The 18,941-nt window shown below is 46.2% G+C and overlaps 1 protein-coding gene across 2 annotated transcripts; it reads right to left on the bottom strand.

Annotated features, from left to right (window-relative positions):
- Nucleotides 1-1,165: 1,165 nt before the first annotated feature.
- LOC136486450 (aspartic proteinase Asp1-like) lies at nt 1,166-8,622 on the bottom strand. 2 transcript variants are annotated; one of them, XM_066483341.1, is made up of 8 exons: nt 8,489-8,622; nt 8,060-8,177; nt 7,464-7,693; nt 7,159-7,392; nt 3,527-3,665; nt 3,255-3,443; nt 3,087-3,156; nt 1,181-2,993 (listed from the first exon to the last, which is right to left on the bottom strand). In XM_066483341.1, exons 2-8 carry the CDS (start codon nt 8,159-8,161, stop codon nt 2,881-2,883), a joined length of 1,077 nt encoding a protein of 358 aa, XP_066339438.1. In that variant the 5' UTR covers nt 8,162-8,177; nt 8,489-8,622; the 3' UTR covers nt 1,181-2,880. The 2 variants fall into 2 exon arrangements, with proteins under 2 accessions (XP_066339437.1, XP_066339438.1); XM_066483340.1 differs by lacking the exons at nt 7,159-7,392; nt 7,464-7,693; nt 8,060-8,177; nt 8,489-8,622 and adding an exon at nt 5,905-7,146 and having other exon boundaries at nt 1,166-2,993.
- Between the last annotated feature and the right edge of the window lie 10,319 nt (nt 8,623-18,941).

Here is an 18,941-nt window from a genome sequence, read left to right as displayed (position 1 = left end):
TAGAGGTTATGTCATCCTATTCTACAAAGTGCCTCCATTTTTTCCTTTTCGTTGAAAGATAAGCAAGCTACATTTTTTGTCAAAAAAACTGAAATGTCAATTCCGTATATTTTCCTACAACTTTTGGTCTTTTTTTATTGTTATGCTACACTAGTGAAAATAATGTTATAATGACACTTGTCAATATGGAATCCTACAAATTAAACAAATATTATATTTAAAAAATATTTATATAATCTAAAATATACACTAAATGGGTCAATAAATAAAAGTAATTATTAAGTGGAAAAATACATATATATAGAATCCATAGTCAATTTTTTCAAGCTGTACATGCATATTCAGGAAATGTCCAGTTCTGGGTTTCTAGTCTAGAAACAAGTATATGATTTGTTGGTTGCTTGTCCATCGCTACTAGCGATTACTGTAAAATTTCCATAAATGAAAATGTATTCAGTCCTACCGTATATATATCCATTCAGTTGAGAATTGAGATAAATAGTTGTGCATAATATTCCACTGTATGAACAGTATCACTGGATGATAAACTCAAAAGGTTAAGAGATTCATAAATTGGATTCTAAGTATATATTTACCACACATTAGAAAGCAATAGATGTAAATTATGCCAATGCAAGAGCGCTAGACCATCTGCACAAAAGAAACACCACTTCTTTTTGTTCTTTTTAGGTGTATATATGATGCAAAAATATAGAAGAGTTTTGCAAGTTATATTCTTTAGAGTTAAATGTACTAGCGGCCCTCGAACTTGTTGGCGTGACTCACATAGGTCCATGAACTTTAAAAATGCATTTATAGATCCTAAAACTTGTAAAGTGGTGCACCGCAGGCCCATACCAGTCATATGAACATTTTTTTTCTGATATGGCGTGCTAGCTTGACACATATTTTTCATTTAGCCCCTCACATTTATTTTTCTCGTAAAAAATTGACCCTTCCTTCTCTCATCTCTCGTGGCTGCCCCCAATGGGTTCCACGGGATCAAACGCTGCTGCCACCAGAGATGAGAGGAGGAAGGGTCCATTTTTTATGAGAAAAATAAATATGAGGGGTTAAATAGAAAATATGTGCCATGCTAACAAGTCACATCAGCAAAAAAAAAATTGTCCACGTGGCTAGCATGGACCTGCGGTGCACCACTTGATAAGTTTAAGGACCCAGAAATACATTTTCAAAGTTCATGGACCTATATGACATACTCTTACAAGTTCGAGGGCCGCTGGTGCATTTAACTGTATTCTTTAAGTATTGTCAACATAACTATCCAATTGATTGATTTATACGAAACATGCATGAAAGTATGCATGTGAGTAGTATGGTCCCGTTTTAGTAAAGTAACGACTGCATTTCCACTCCAACGACACCTATGCTAAAAAAAACATTTGTAGAGTCAATTGGTAACCCTTTTCTACAAGCGTTTAAGCAATCGCCACTCATGTTCCATAGGCAGAAAATGGACAACCTCTGCAGCGCAAACAATATGTTTCGCACCAGGGCCAACTCACAAAGCCAGAATAAAGAAATTTCTTTATCCAAACTTGGCCGTTGCAAGCCGTCACATAGTGCCCAAGTCAGCTTAGCAGACTTCCAAATCAGCACAATTCCTGCACATGCCCAATTTAGCCATCAATACAATCATTTTTACCATGCCCTTGGAGAGTTCTTTCTAAACACACAAAGTTGGCACAAACCCTATCACAGGCCCCCATAATCCCCATGCTCGATCTCTTGCGTTGGCCCTGGCTGAGGCTCACCATCTGAACATGTCAGACTTCAGTTATTCAGATTGCAGTTCCCTCTTCAGTCTTCAGTAGCACTCCATCCTCCATCTGACAGAACAACCACTCACCAAAGCTCCCACCAAACTGTGCTTATATACTCTGTTTAATTCCAGCGTTAAGTGTAATCCCCGGTCTCCAGTACTCCATGGCTGCCTGTAGCTGTAAAGCTTATGCCATTCAGGATGAAATCAGAACCCTAGCAGTAGCAGTAGAGTACGTCTCCAGTACTCCATGGATTGTATATGGGAGATTCTCCAGTTATCCCTGAATATACAAGTTGCTGCTTGTCATGTTAGAAGATGGCGCTGCTTCTGTGGTAACAGCTGTGTTGGGCTGGGTCGGCCTGTAGCTGATGTAAGGGGACATCGGAGAACAGAATTCTGAATCCCAACCTGTCTCTTCCCCGCGGGTTCAGCCGTGCCCTCTGTATCTTCAACTGAATCAGCTCTGTTCTCAAACATTCTTGCTACTGTATCCCAAACTCTTTATCCAGTTTCCATTCTTGTTGCTGAGTTCGGTGACACTGGTTGATTTCGTTATTGGTTGCTTCCCAATTCTCCTCAGTTCCTCACAGATCAATCCTCGACCCCCAGTCTCAGCTCACCTCAATGTGCTTGTGCACAGAAAATTTTGAGTGTCAGGAGAGAAATATCGGGGTATCAATGATATTTGCCATACTTTCAGTTTCTTTGCTTTTGACTTGCATAACTACATGGGAAATGCATTGTAATGATGAAATAAGCAGCTCTCCTGTGTCATTATTTCAAAATGGAACTCCGGGGAGGGTTCTAGTTAATAGCATATGGGGAACAACTCATACCAGCCTTACAAATTATGGACTCCACCTCTATATGAACAGGAGGAGCGTACAGTCACTGTTAGTAACATCCTATCTGCCTATCTAAACTGCTCGCTCTCTCTCTCTCTCCCTCCCTCCCCTGGATGTTAATGCAAACTATTCTTTATTCCGAAGGAAATAGGCTGCCACTCTTCAGTTAGGAAATTGAGCATGCACTCCGAGAAGTTTTGATGATATAGTAATTTTCTCAAACTCCATCAGAAGTACATAGAACTGAGTTCAGGGAAAGGAAGACAGAATAGACTTGGCACTCCTAGTGCATGCCCCACGCGCCCATCCCAGCTGAGATTTCTCATTGTCATATATCACCATCTGATCCTGCATCGTGATGTCTAAAAAACAAAAGTCAAGACAAGTTAGTACACAAAAAAGATGCATTGCATCCAAATCTCAGAAATTTGGTACTGTATGACTGCACTCTGTACCTCCAATTACGTTGAAACTCAGCTTGGCAGCCGTTCCATCAAGGATGCCCAGGCACACATTTCCATTTTTCTGGCACAAACATGTAAGAAGACAATTTAGCCATCATTTTGTTCTCAAAATAAATGTGGTTCAACTGCTGGTTAGTCAATTGAGTGTCAAGAGTTTACAGTGACAATGAGGTAGTTTTCAGGAGGGATCTCCATGACAGCATTCTTGGCACTGGCAAAGCTCAGAAACAGTGACTTGAATTCCTTCTTGACATCAAACACAGATTTGAATGCTTTCGGGCCTTTCCAGCACAGAGGCAGACTGGGATCTGACACCTGTTTAAGTGATTTGCTGAGACCACCTTTGAGCTGCAAGGCCAGAGTATTAATAGTTCAGTGTTTGTTTCTTGAAAAATTTATGGACATCAGAACAAATCATGGTCGAAATATACCGCAGAAACAACAGCTTGGTATGGCTGAGCAGTAAAATAGGTATAGGTGCTACCACTGTCAAATACCACCTCCATTGGCTTCACGCCAAGTGAACGTCTATCGAAGTACAGTGTTCCTGAGCCAGGTGAGTAGTAGTTCCTACAAATGTGTATAATCCATCAAACAAAATGAAAAAAGGGAAAAAGAACTTAAAGATGCCCTTATATACAAGTCCTTCGTATGGGATCATCCATGATGGAGGAATTCTCATTATTCACTCCAGGTTGTTGTATTTTTAGAGAATGACCATTCATTTGGTAAACTGGCATCAAAATCTTTAAATAGACTGGAAATGATAAAGTATAAACTGTTTGCAAACTAATGACATCAGTGAGCTGTGAAGGAAACTGATGCAGAAAACTGGCCTTTCAATCCAAAGGGACAAAAAGGATAATAACTTAAACTAATCCTATAAAGGTCTATATTGACCTTAGGACCATAATTTTTTTGTATGAAACCTCAAGTCCATGTTTTTTCTCGAACGTGCCATTGGCACGGTATTCATTAAGCAGAAGGAGACTTTTACAAATTAAAGCTGGGACGGTAATTTGTGATTACCGAGCCAAACACTGACAGAGATCACATAGTTGTGATTTACAAAATAAAATACTTAGCGACCAAGAGAAGGATCAAGCATAGGGACAAAACCCAGCAGGCCCTGAGCTCAACGGCTAAAGAGCGTCGTGCTCGAAGCCAGTGAGGTTCAGCTCCATGGCAACCGGATCGAAGTCTGGAGCGAAGAGCGCCTGAAGGGCCTCTTGTTTGGAGGGCGACAACGGCGCAGCAAAGAAGGCCTTGATACTGTCCAAAGCCACAGGGTCCGGACCCTGCGGCATATCTGCGATCCCCAGCTTTTGCTTGAGCACATTTTGTGCTTGAACAGTCGGGTTGGAGGCCTTGGTCTTAGCAGCCAACCTCCCACTCCGACGCACCGACATCAACATTGAAGGTGTCCTGGACCTTCTCAGCCTCGGCTTGCTTAGCAACGGGGTCTCGAGCGAGATGCATAGCCGTGCCTCCAATTGTGCCAACAGGGACACCTCAACCGATGGAGGTTGAGCGTTGTGGCCTTCATCGTCAATCGATGATCCACGTCTGCGCCTCAACAGCTGAAGCTCTGTAACCTCCGAATCCGGCAGAGGCGTCCACAACCGTTTCCAGCCCTGAGCAGAGTGACGCGGGGCCAAGTCAGCCGATGATGGCGAGATCTCACCAGCGTACGCCGCAGAGGCCATCGACTGGTGCACTAGCTCGACCATCGATACGGGCGGCGCCGCGTTGTCGACGCCCGGATGGCCAACCCGCGTTGGCATAGAAGTGGCCGCCTGATCCGCAACGCCGTGCTGTCCCACCCGTGGTGGCGTGATTTGCGGCATCTCTAGCTCAGGCGACAACGGGGGCGAATCCGTCGTTAGGGAGGTGCCCGCCGGAGTAGTGGGGCACCAAGGCGTTGTTGGTCCCGCTGGCTGGCTCGCGACGAGCGAGGCGGTGAGCTCCTCTAGCATCGGGTCCACCCACGCGGGAGGCCCCGCACCCGCGCAGGGCTCCAAGACCAGCGGGTCCGGCTCAGGAAAGCAGGAAGCAACAGCGACAGAGGCTTCGCCCGGCGCCGTTGGAGCGGCCCGTGTCGACCTCCCGAGATGCCTTCGTCGTTGGTGTCGCTGGCCGCTGCTGGCAGGAACGACGCTGTCCGACACGGTCTCACAAGCGCCTCGCGAAGCACCGTGGTCCGCCGGCCGAGCATCGAAGTTGCTGGTGGGCTCACTGTGACCCTCCCTGGTAGCACAGTCGGCTACGACAGTAGTTTCCGGCGCCGCAGCGGTGCCGGTGGCCTCGCCGCGGTCGGCTGCAGTGTCGCCAGGGAAGTCGGTGTTGTGTAGCACCGGCTATCTGCGGCGTCTTGTCCGCCGCCGCCTTCGGCCGACAGACGCTGGAGCAGTCGACGCAGGCGCGACTCCACCCGCCTCCACCGGACCACCATGGGCGGGTGGCCGGGGTAAGGTCCTAGGCAAGCGGTCGTGCCCGGCCGCCTGTACCGGTAGCTATAGGAGGCTTCCGCCGTCGTTGGCCGCCACCGTCCGCTGGCCGAGCATCGGAGTGCTGGCACGAACCGGGCGCGGCCGACGACCCACAGCGCCGACATCACTCAAGCTCCCAGAGCCGGCGTGCTGTGGCCACTTGTTGCCGTCATTCACTGGCGAACGAGGCTGCTTGCAGTCCCTGGCCAGGTGCCGGAGCTCATGGCAGTGCAGGTGCCGCAACTCATGGCAGTGCAGACATCTCGGCGGCAGACGGCAGGTGGTAACCCTGTGGGGTGTATGACAGGCAGTTGAAGCACCTGTCGCGTAGCGCGTCTGGGAGGCGGCGACGTCGATGTGGCCGAGGTGCTCTTGTGGCGGCGGCGTTCCGCTGGCCAATAGGATTACGAGACAGGACCTCCTGCCATCCGTTGGCGTCGGGTGCTGAGATCCAGCGACGGCAGCGAGGTGGCACACGGTGGCCAAGCCTGAGGTAGGTGGGGACACGCTCATCGCCGGACTGAGAGCCGCCATCGACCCGATTCCCCAACCTCAAGTGCACAGGGACGTGCTCTTGGTTGGCACGCGGTGCGGTGTTCGCCCCACGGCCGCGGCCGATAGCGCGGTTCCCCCTCCTCCTCCGGCGGCGCTTCGTGCCCGGTGGCCTGGCGACAGCCGAGATCTGGACCGCCTCCACCGGCTGCTCTTCGATGACCTGGGTGCCAGGGTGGGAGCTGGGCCCCGCCCTATCTGGGAAGGCCCTCCAAGCCGGGGAGCCCCAGCTGACGGCATCGAGGTAGGATGGCTGCGGCACCGGAGAGATGGACTCGCAGTCTGAGTCGGAGCAGTCCGATCTCCGTCCAACGCATGGATTTGGAGCGACCGGGGGTTCCGCCGGGGTAGAAAGGCGGGGCGTCCGGCGAGAGCGCGGGCCCCTTGTTTGTTGAGGCCCGGCGGGGGCTTTGGGAGGCCGCCGGTGCCGGGCTGGTGGCCGGCGGGCTGGGTGGCGGGGCGGGGGCTGCCCCAGCGCCGATGTATGCCGCGTGCAGCTACGTCCCAGCGCCTGCTGCAGGTAAGCCACCAGATCCGGCGCCTGCCGCCGGCGGGCTGCCAGATCCGACGGGCTGCAGGCTGGGGGCCACGGCAGTAGGCATGGTCGGGTTCGGCCCCCGCGTAGGTGCGCGCGGCCTGGGACCGGCGCCCGCATCTGCGGTGCCCTCGGTGGTGTGCAGTGGAGGGGAAGGGGAGGGGGAGGGGGAGGTGGGGGTGGTGGTGGAGGAGGAAGAGGAGGAGGAGGAGGAGGATGTGGGGTGTGCCGGCGCCTGGATGGCGGCCGGCGCCGCCGGCGGGGAGTCCGTCAGGGTGTTAGGGTGGGCGGGGAGGGGTAACCATGAAATCAAGAATCTGGAGGGGACCACGGCTGGTCAACCTCAAGTCCATGTTGTAATAGAATGCTAACGAACTTGCAGCAATCGAATATACTATGACTTTTCTTGAACCTTGTCAAAATTAAGAAGCGTGCACCACAAATACAATGTAACAGCGATACAAACACCAGCTGTAAAGATGCTTACCCAGATGTCCTCGCCATCGGTACCCAAGTTACACGTGACGTAGGCACAATATCATCCCCAAAGAAGAGGAACCCCCCTCCATTGGTGCTGAGGCAATGGCCAAGGACATTCTTGGTGATCCCTTGCTGCTTGAGCTGTGAAACAAGGCTAACTGATCCCCTCCCAAGCCCAAGCATGCCGTCAGTCACTGCCTGCACAGCACCATTTTTCCCCACTTGCTGGTCATATCCACAGCTGCGCAACACAAAATTAACCGTTAACAGCTGAACCCAGTGGCATTTATCAGACAACGTTAAGTGTTATACCCAAATGTGAGGCCAGGACGAATGTTGGAGGATCTCATGGGCAGTGAGAAGTTGTCGTTGATGAGCACACCTTGAGAAGATGCACTATCAGTGTACTTTATCTGATAGTCGCATTGCTTTGGTGAAGGGCATTTGTTACTAGAGCCCTGTCCACTGTGAAGTGCAGTGCAGAGTGCGTTTGCACACGGTACAAGGCTGTTTGCCGTCGGTCGATATAAGGGATGTGGCACCTGCAACAGAAATCAGGAACGCAACATCAAGGACCAAGCCAAGATTCTTCTACATATACAAATGAAGATAATGCCATCACTGAATGGGGAAAAGTCAGTCAATGTGAGGTGATTTGAAGCAAAACTGGTACCAATTCCTAGGTCAAACCAACCGGCCAACTTGGAATACAAAGACAAGTCATATTTACACCTGAAGCATGCTTGATATAAAGAAAAAAAAATTGACCCCGAAACAGATAACATGTTCTTTTGATACACTGGTATAGAGTTTATTCTGCCATGCATACGATGATCGCAAGGATTGGAACCAAACACAATGTATCCGCAACCCTGAAGAATACATATGCAGCACTGGGACAATGGTACCTTGTTGCAACTCCGACAGGGGCCGTCGCACTGCAGCCAGGTGAGATCACTGCCAGTGTCCACGTCCAGGAAGTAGGGCTTCGCTGGGTTCCCAATGTTCATCGTGACATAGTAGTGGCTGCAGATGAAGAGGAAAATGTCAAGTTCTGTACACAAGTGGATGCTCAAAACCTTATAAACTTCGATGGAATCAAGGGTAAAAGCAATCTGATTCTTGTTTGCTAACAAGTAAAACTGCAGGAGAAAAACAAGCAGAGGATTTTTATCCTTTTTTTCCTTCATCGGAATGGAGAATTTGGAGTTACAGAGGAACAAAGAGCAAGCAGAGGCAGGGGAGCATAAGAGCAAGAACAGAGGAAACAAGGAAATTTCGGTTGGGGTAAAAGTCAATAAGTCAATGCCCATAAAATCTCCCAACAAGGCAACAACCTGAAAGTAGTTCGCGAAGAGACCACGCTTGCGGTGACATTTGGTTGCAGTGAAGAGTAGTAGCTTGTGATGCTTTGAAGTGCAGATGGAAACGGCAAACAAAGAAGCTTGTAGCCAGCAATGAAAAGTGAGAGATAGAGAGAGGAAAAAATCCGTAGGACTGCATACAGACAGGCAAGAAAGGGACGCAGAGTCAAAAGATAAATTTCGCGATTCGGCCGGCGACTTTTGGTCAGACAAGGCCAACGCCCGCGGCGCGACGGAGGCGACGATGCCGTGCATTGCACTCCGCTAGAAAACCCCCAAGTCGCCACGCGCGGCCGCAACTGATTCAGCAAGAAGGCGCAACGACAGCTCCAGGAAAAAGGTCCGAATCGCGCATTTAATCGAACGGCAAGAGCTCGAATTGAGCGGCGGAATCCCTTCCCTCCTCGCAGTCGCGCGCGCCCGTGCTGATTCGACTCCTATTATACGACAATCGGCCGAGATCAGGGGAGGGGAGCAGGTCGGCCAGCGTACCCGGTGGGGTAGACGTCGCCCTGGAGCTGGAACACGGCGGTGGACGACCTCGCCGGCGTGGCGGCGCGGGACGGGTTGGCGGCGAGCGAGAGGAGGACCAGCAGCAGGAGCAGGAGGCCGGCCGCCGGGGTCCACCTGGAAGCCGCTGCCATGGCGAGGCGAGACGAGGAGAGGAGAGGAGGCGAAGAGCAGCGTGAGCGCCCGCGTGAAGCGGCTGTGGTTTTCTTTCTCACCTCCCGTGCGCGCCTCTTGGGGATGACGAGAGAACAGAGGAACGGGAAGAAACGCGGGGGCGTTATTTATAGCGCGGCAGCGTGGGAGAAGAAGGGGACGGCACAGCTGAGCCTGAGAGGGTGAGAGCACGCGGCTTTGGAAGCTGCTCGGCAATTTCTTTTTGTTTTTTTCCTCTGCTCTTTTATTTATTTATATTATGTAGATATTATTTTATAAATAATAAGGATTTTGTGCCTTGGTTTCGGCCTATTGGGTTTTGGAATTTTGTGGGGGATTGAGTGTGCTGCTTGCTGGGATTTCTGGTATATGGAACACTGTCACGCAGTGCTCGTGTATAATTACGACTTATACGAGGTATTTTTGGGCAGGAGCGGTGGATCCCAGAAAAATTTTAGGGGCTGAATAAAAGTGTAACAGCAACATACCTCCGACTGCTGCTTGATCTTAAGTCTCAGCCCCACCTACACGATAGAACTTTGTCTAAAATTTCATGAAGCTCCAGGGCTCCGGTATATGTTGTTCAAATTTTATTGCATGGAAGTCATAAGCTGGAATATGAGAAATGACAACCCAAACCAAGGACTTATTTGGTGCGCGTCCCCCGTATCAAATCCGTGTGCGCCTCCTGTAACGGAGCGCGGGCGGCACCGCACCGAACGGTGTCGTGTGGAGGAGCGCTTCGGCCCTCCCGTGCACGAAGCCGAAGCCGTTTTGGTGCCTGGAGCCAGAGCGCCCAAAACTAGCTGCCAGTTTGGTTACTGCCCTGGCAAAGTTGCCTGGCGCAGGGAGCTCCCCCAGGCGTCCGATTTTGGACGCCTGGGGTAGAGATCGATGCCTGGGCAGCTTCTTGCCTGGCAGTCATCAATCCAAACAGCCCCTAGATGCGCCAGTCATGCCACCAAATGTGCTATGAAACCGACTTGTAGAAACAGCGCAAGGGCAGTTGGACATTGAGGGAGAAGAAGACAGAGGACAAAAATACTTTTTTTATTGGCATGGTAGTACTAGATAGCATCAGTAGTGGCCGCAATTGCTATAGCAGCCCTTACCACTATATGGTAACGGTCTAGATAGCAGTTTGGAATAATTTAGCGCCCACCATTGGGTGCGTCATGGATGGGCGAGGGCCAGGCTGGGTGGTGCATGTTGTTGGGTGGGTGGTGCATCCGAGTGAGCAGCGCGGGCAAGCCCCACATCGGTCACGCACCGTAGATGGGCAGGGGTCGTCCTGTGTGGCGCGGTCAAGCCCATCAAATAACTTATTTGGTGCACCTCCCGCATCAAATATGTGGGCGCCTCCTATAACGGAGCGGGCGGAACTGCACTAGACGATGTCGCATGGAGGGAGCGCTTTGGCCCTCCCGTGCACGGAGCTGAAGCTGTTTTGATGTCCGGAGCCAGAGCGCCAAAAACTAGCTTTGCCAGTCATGGCATCAAATGTGCCATTAAACCGACTCGTAGAAACAGTGCATGGACAGTTGGACATGGAGGCAGAAGATGATAGAGAACAAAAATACTTTTTTCTTATTGGCAGGGTACTACTAAATAACATTAGTAGTGGCCCCAATTGATATAGCAGCCCTTACCACTATATATCATAGCGGTCCAGATATAGCAGTTTGGAATAATTTAGAACCCACCATTTGGGCACGTCATGGATGGGCCAGGGCCAGGATGGGTGGTGGCGCATGTTGCTGGGTGGGTGGCACATCCGGGCGAGCGACACAGGCAAGCCCACATCAGAAAGGCGCCGTGGATGGGCAGGGGCCGGCCTGGGTGGCACGGTCAAGCCCATTGAATGGGTAGAGGCCTGGCGAAAAGGAAGAATATCAGGTCGGACGAAAGGAAGGAGATTGCCAGGTAGGGCCTACTTAATGGTAAGTAATCACACCAAAAATTGCCATCCATGCAATCCCTTCTCAACCCTCTACCAAACATAAATCAGGGGCATCCTTATCCCTCAACCAAATAGAGACATGTGTTCACCCTATTCTAGAAAACTAGAACGGGCCCATCCACTACCGGAGACGGCTTCTTTGTCGAGTGTCACAGACTTTGCCGAGTGCTTTTTATCGGGCGCTCGGCAAAGAGGCTATTTACCGAGTGCGAGAGAGAAAGCACTCGGCAAACAACTGGCACTCGAAAAAGGTCGCCTGTTTGCTGAGTGTCTTGCCGGTGGCACTCGGCATAGTGGCCACCTTTGCCGAGTGTCTGAGTCAACGGCGCTCGGCAAAGCGTCGACCTTTGCCGAGTGCTTGACCTTGACACTCGGCAAAGCCGCCGTCACGGTGACGCTCGCCGTCACGGCGACTTTTCTTTGCCGAGTGTCAGATTAGCACTCGGCAAAGGCTTTGCCGAGTGTCCGATAAAGTGCACTCGGCAAAGAGGTCTTTGCCGAAAAACTGTTTACCGAGCGCCCTTTGCCGGCAAAGGCTTTGCCGAGTGTATATCGGCCAAAGAAGTTGAATCCGGTAGTGATCACATTCCTTCTTGTTTCTGAACCAAACGCAAACCATCTTTTGTATCTCCATTCCAAAGTGGATCCATCGGTTGCATTAACTCTTTAATAATGAGCCGCCAAAAATCAATGGATCATAGATGATGATGCACTATCTAACAATCAAAAGTAGATGATGCTCAGAGCGGCGACATTAGTTGAGAAAGAAAGGATCAACGTAGAAAAGTTCATCAAGTAAAGCAAAAAGCACGGTATCCCAAAATCGGTTTCTGAACGTGTGATAATTGATATATATAATCAGTGTGTAAACTTTAAGCCCCCCATTTTAGGATATCCATAATGAACATACACAACCAAAAACTGCAGCTCCTACTAGTGAGGTGGGGTTCTCCTGGTGTTTAGCATTCAGCATGTGTATAAGTTTTTCCTTACTAAATACCTCCCAGTGAGGATTTCCATATGCTAGGACTGGTGGGAGTATTCTTATTACTATTTAAAACACTAGGAGAACTCCACTATTCTAGTAGTGATAGTAAAACTCATCAATTTCGATTTTGAATATGCGTGCCACTTTAGAGCTTATTTTTTGTTCCTAATATGCCAACCTCTTCATAGCATTAGTATTGCTTTCATAATGAGATATAATGGATTTTCATTGTACTAAGTCAAACTATTCTAAGTTTGATTAAACTTGTATAAAAGAACAATAATATTTATGATACCAATAAACGAGCATCACGAGACACATTATAAAATACATTTTCATGATTTATCTCTTTGATGTGGTATGTCAATACTTTTTTATATAAACTCGATCAAATTTAAGGTGACTATTTCACTTCACTCAAACTTAGATCCCTTATATTTCAGGATGGATGTGGTATCTTTTATTTGGCCATATAGGTGCAACCACGTACGGTAAGGAAAACACCTTGTGTTTGTCTTGGTGCTATGCTTATATACTAATTCTTCAGATCGTCGACATTAGTTCATTTAAATTTATTCTAAGTCAAATCTTTTATTAACCTTGATGTTTACCATCTACAACTGTATGTGCATTGACAACACATAAAATAGTTTCATAATATATATCTCTTTTTCATTCAAGTAAAACTTTTTATAAACGTTGGTATAATAAAAATTTTCACTTAGAACCAATATGCATGGACTTATATTTGTGACCGAGGAAGTAGATCTCTATGGGTTCAACTAAAATCACATTTGCCAATGCACCAGGGTGAGAAAAAAATCCACTGCCTAACCATATCCTTGTAGCAGTTCCAAAAAAAAAACATATCCTTGTAGCTTGCATCACGGTCAATTCAACGCTAGCTTCGCACCTGACCTCTGCATATATAGCATTATTTCTTCGTTATATTAGGTCAACACGTGATATATAATAGAATGTCCTTTTTTTTATCGGTTGGTGAGGCTAAACTACTGCTAACTCTGTACACAAAAGAATATAATTCTCAGATTTTGAGAAGTCAAATAGTATGAATTTTAACTGAATTTATATAAAAAGTACAAACGTTTTTTATACAAAATAAGTGCCATTAGATTAGTTATAGAATATATTCTCATAATAAATTTATTTAGATATATAAAAATATTAATATTGTTTACTATAAATTTGGTTAAACTTGAGCTTAAATAACCGGCACGGATATTATAATTGTATTCTTTTATAGAATGAGGGAGTAGCACTCTAGCTAGCGGACCACAAATTTCAACAGATTGTCTAACTTGGACTAGAATTGCTGGCACAACGCGTGTGGATAATTACGTTGCTTGTTCTGCTTGACGAGACTGAAGACTTTGAGCTCACACATCAGTTTCATTTAAAAAAGATGGAGGAGCGCGTTAAGCTATCGAAGGTTCGGAACTCATTCTAACTCAAAGCATCTCAAGTTTTTTATCAAAATTATAAAGGGAATTATAAAGATTTATGACATTGAATAGGTATACTATGAAAATATAATTAATAAAAAATCTAATGATATTTATTTGGTATTATAAATATTATTATTTTATTATATAAACTTAGTCAAATTTGAGATGTTTTGACTCTCTAAGAAAGTTAAAATGATTTATACTTTGAATGAAGGGAGTACATGATTGGAGCGGAATTTTTCGTGATAGAAGTCTCACGTATATGAATGAATTGTGGCAAGAAAGAAACGTGCTTTGGTCGACAGTTCCGTTGTCTGGTACGGTGCTTGTGACTGAACAGATCAGAACTACAAAACAATTTTAGGAGATAGTTCCTTTGATTTTCAGAGTCCGTCAAAAAGTGAAGCTATCTCTATAGATACATAATGATTTTCATAGACGAATAGCTTATTTACGGAGGTACCAAATGACAATATCATCTCCCTCTGAAAATAAGGCTATTATCTTGAGAAGCTGACGTCTTAGACTACTCACAGTGTACTCGATGCAAAAAAAAAAAAAAAGCGCATGCCATCAACACCGATGCTCGAAGCTCTTCCTACCAGTACCACACAATGTTCAGCATCGAGACGACATCAAGGTGCATGAGCATGTGGGGCCAAACCTGTCTGGGCGTGCGGACCTGCGGGGTATGCCAGGTGGGCCATAGCATACCCTGTGGGGCTAGCCTTGTACTTAACACTGGATTATACTCCTTTTGATACCGAAATTTGCAAATAAAATTAATTGTATTCCTTCTTAGCCAGTGGTAAGTCTGTTGCCTATCATCCACAAGGACGCTAGTTCAATCCTCCGGAGCAGCATTTTTTGTTTTGATTTTCTATTTTTATATATCCCCTTTAAAAAATACCTATATAGATAATATATATGTTTCTTTCTTTAGTTTGCCTATTTTGTGTCCCGTGAAATCTTAGTTACAAGTAGTTTTTAATTTCTGATCTTTTATCGTCTCTCGATATTAATCACTATATCTATGATATATTTTGTCTCTATTTATTTTCTAGTTTTTCTATCACACGTTGTTGTGCACCTGTGAGACACGTCCTGAAATGTAATGGCAAATAAAAGTGATATTATATTATACAATGCTATTTAAAATTTTTATTTTCTCTGTTCCATTTAAATGTAACTTTAAACGTTATACTTCACCCTTTACTTTTTTTTATCTTTTTATCCCCTCTTGGTGTGTCTCATGAGACCTTAGATGAGTCTTTGTTTTTATTTTTTTCAAATTTTTATCCACTTGAGATTATATAAATAATATATTTCATCATTTATTTTGCAATTTTTTCATCCCATTTTGTCGTGTCTTGTGAGATACGCCATGAAATGGAATGAAAACCGTATAATGTCATGTACTCATGTCCCCTTTACAAATAAGTTGGCACTCCAACATTAGTTTTGTATCATGGAGATTAGCCAGATCATTTATTAGAGATTGGTTTGCAGTTCGCCTAACATTAGTATTAGAAGATAACATATCATATGAGTTATTTTATAAACTGCGATTGATATTGCTTTTACCGATGGCATTCGGAAAGCGCAGATAAATAAGTACGACAAGTAGTATTATAAGTCCTTCTTATGGCTATATTTAAATTATTTGTATTTCATTTGAACTTTTTATATTGTAATTTTGTCGTAGTTTCTAGTTTATTCTTTGAATTTAAGACTTGTCATGTTAATAATGCATGCGGTTTTACCGAATTGAAAATGGTTTTACTGAATTACATAAGATTTTTTTTGTGCGGCATACCTGTGCTAAAATCTTAGGTCCTCCACTCAGAGAACCATCAATGTTTCTTGCACTTGGTTAACTATCCGTCAACCGGCTGAGAAATCATTTTTTATTTAGCTAGCATCGAGTCATCTTCTTGCCTCGATGCCTCGAAGTCAGCATCGCTCGGTACAAAGGTGATGTACTCGATGCTTGAAGACTCTCTCTCTCTCTCTCTCCTTTCAGCATCAACATATTCATACGTTGTGGCCAGTCTTATTAAGCAACGGTGGATCTAGAACTTCAGTCATGGTGTACAGACCATCATTGATATTTAAATGATATAACTTGGTCATTAAATGATGATAAAATAGTTATCACAATATATATAAATGGAACAAGTTGAATGTTCACATTATAAGTTTGCAACTAAATCTTATAAATTATCATAATACTCCATCCATTCAAAATTATAAGTCGTTTTAGTTTTTCTATGTACACAGTTTTTGTTATGTATCTAGAAAAATCCAAAATGACTTTTAATTTGGAATGAAGGGATTATAAACTAAATCTTCACAAGTAGTTCCTCCATTCTTGGAAGCGTTTAATGATATCTTTGTGGCTGACACATCGGAAAAACTCACGAGCTTAATAAATGTGATCAAACAATCACTAAAGTATTGATCACCCATCTTGTTTCGGAGCTTGGTGTTCACATGATTTATTGCTGAAAAAGTGAAAAGTATTCTCACAGTAGCCATAGATCAAAACTAATTTCAGCAACAAATAAACGAGTTTAAAGTGATGGTGATTGTTTGTCTCAACAAGTTAGATAGAGAGTTCACTAAGATTCTTAGATTGTCATAACCTTGTGTAGCTATGCTACCTAACAATGTATTATACATATACGATGGATTAAAGGGTGGATGTGTACTTAGTATTTTTGCACAAATGTACCCCTGTGCACCTATTGTGCATCCACCCCTCTTAAGAGACTCGTCCCATCCTGTTAATAACCATCCGATCTACTAAAAACCTCGTACTATATTATAATCGAGGAAACCCTACCCTTCCCTTTTTCTCCCTGACTCCCTGCCCACTCAACCCACACCCTCTCCCTCATCATCCCTCCCTCTCTTAGTTAGGATCTGGCCAAGGGCGCACGTGATGGTGGTTGTAGCCCTAACGAGGCCACGCATGGCGCACGGTGGCCCGTATCCTGATAAGAGCTTGTGCTGAGGTGGATGATCCACGTTGTCGCATCGCCAAGCGCATGTGTAGGGTCGAGATGGCGGACTAGAGGGGGTGAATAGTCCTTTCTAAAAATTAAACGCGTCGGCTAACCGAAACAAATGCGGAATTAAAACTATCGGTCTAGCCAAGAATATACCCCACTATCTAAGTTCACAAGCACCTTACAAAGATCCTAATTGAGCAACTAAGGTGCCAGGCTAGCTAGAGCTCACCTAAACAACTCTAGAGCAAGGTCACCCAAACTTATGCACTAGTACTTTGAACAACCGAGTGAGCTCCTGCACAATCTAGTAAGCGAAAGCACAAAGCTCCTAAGCTCACTAGCAATGCTCAATAACAAGGCAACCAATGCCAAATTAGAGAGTGCAAATTACTTAGCTACACAAACTAAGCAATGTGACTAACAAGTTTACTAAAACCAAATTAGTCACGCAAGGGAGCTACTTCTATGCTACACAAGCAAGAAGGTAACTAGCAAGCTACACAAGCTAGCTAATTACAAGAGCAACTACACAAGCACAATGTATATGAAAGTAATTGCAAGCTTGTGTAAAGGGGATGCAAACCAATGAGAAGACAAGGATGACACGATGATTTTATCCTGAGGTTCACGTGCTTGCCAATACGCTAGTCCCCATTGTCTCGACCGCTCACTTGGTGGTTCGACGGCTAATTGGCATCACCCGCCAAGCCCGCACGTCGGGCACTGCAAGAACCTACCCCAAAAGTGAGGGTAGCTCAATGACATGCTGCTACTAGAGTTGCTCTTTGTGATCCCCGTGGGGTGAGCACAATCCCCCTCACAAATCCTTCTTTGGAGCACAGCACAATCTTCTTGTGTGCTTCAATAGAGTCAGAAGCCACCAAGCCGTCTAGGAGGTGGCAACCTCCAAGAGTAACAAGCACCACCGGCTTGCAACTTGGTCATCTAGTGCCACTCGATGCAACCTCACGATGCAATCGCACTAGAATCACTCACTAGCTCTTGATTCACGATCTAGCAAGCACAAGTGAGTTGGAGGGCTTCTAAGCACTCTCAAGCATGGGCACAAAGTCCCCCTAGGTGCTCAACCTTAGCCATGGCCGAGACACCCCCTCTATTTATAGCCCAAAGGCAAAATAGAGCCGTTACACTTTTCTGCGCATCGACCGGACACGCTGCGCGTGCACACCGGACGACCAGACGCGTCCGGTCACAATCTGCTTGCCACATCTCCCTTTCAAATCAAATAGCCGTTGGTACCCAATGGATCTCTCAACGCACTCTGACAGACATGATCGTACGCGACGCTAGAAAATGAACGAACGCAGGCGAAGCAGCGTCAGGTCGAGTCCAGAGAGCTCCCAGATCCTCTGAACCACGACCGGACGCATCCGGTATCACCGACCGGATGTGCCCCTGCGTCAGGTCCACACAACCACATGCTTCACATCCTTTGACCGGACAATGAATAGTGAACCAGCAGAGTCCGGTCACTTTCAATGATAGAGTCCGGTCAACATAGCAAACACAGCCAAGCCTAAGTCCGAACACCAGACGCGTCTGGTCCCAATACTGGACGTGTTCGGTCTCGTCTGCAGCACTTGCCCGAGCCTGGGTTAGATACTTGACGCGTCCGGTCCACATGTCAGACACGTTCGGTCACCACGTGACCAACGCTTTCAACTCATTTTCTTCACCAACTTCTTCTCCTTTACAAATGTGCCAACACCACCAAGTGTACACCACCATGTGCATGTGTGTTAGCATTTTCATAATTGTTTTCCAAAGGATTAGTCACTCAACTTGCCACACCACTCGATCCTAGCAACGATGTAAAGTTAGATCACTCAAGTGGCACTAGATGACCGATATGCAAACAAGTTTGCTCCTCTTAATAGTACGACCATCTATCCTAAACCTGGTCATAAATTTCTCTACACACCTATGACCGATGAAATGAAATGCCCTAGGTTATACCTTTGCCTTGCGCATTCCATTCCATCTCCTCTAATGCTGATGCAATACATGCACCAACACGATCAACAATGATATGATCCACTTCATATCATCACGTGACCATATTGGTTCATCGATCTTAACTTCACTTGCTCTTCACCGTTGCTTCGGTCTATCGGTGCCAAGTCATCACTCAACTTGTCCTTCACACTTGCAATCGATCTGTAACACCCAAGGCTTGGCACATGGCACAGGCCCACTCTACCGAGGGGTGGGCCCCACCTACGTAGCAACCCGCTTGCGCTTTTGTCCTTGCTTCACGCAAAACGATTAACCGAATGTTACTACGCGTCCTTGGCCTAGCTATTTAAGTCAGTCT

This window comes from Miscanthus floridulus, chromosome 10 (genome assembly GCF_019320115.1).
Source record: "Miscanthus floridulus cultivar M001 chromosome 10, ASM1932011v1, whole genome shotgun sequence".
Taxonomy (NCBI): Eukaryota; Viridiplantae; Streptophyta; class Magnoliopsida; order Poales; family Poaceae; genus Miscanthus; species Miscanthus floridulus.
The sequence above is the reverse complement of the archived record's forward strand: the minus strand, read 5'-3'. Positions and strand labels throughout refer to the sequence as shown.

Coding starts and splice junctions, on each gene's coding strand:
- LOC136486450 (XM_066483340.1), bottom strand. CDS start 6,791: ATGCGGGCGCCGGTCCCAGGCCGCGCGCACCTACGCGGGGGCCGAACC. Junction 3,157..3,254: donor AAAACTACCTCATTGTCACT/GTAAACTCTTGA, acceptor TGTTTGTGCCAG/AAAAATGGAAATGTGTGCCT. Junction 2,994..3,086: donor GAGTTTCAACGTAATTGGAG/GTACAGAGTGCA, acceptor TTTGTTTTTTAG/ACATCACGATGCAGGATCAG.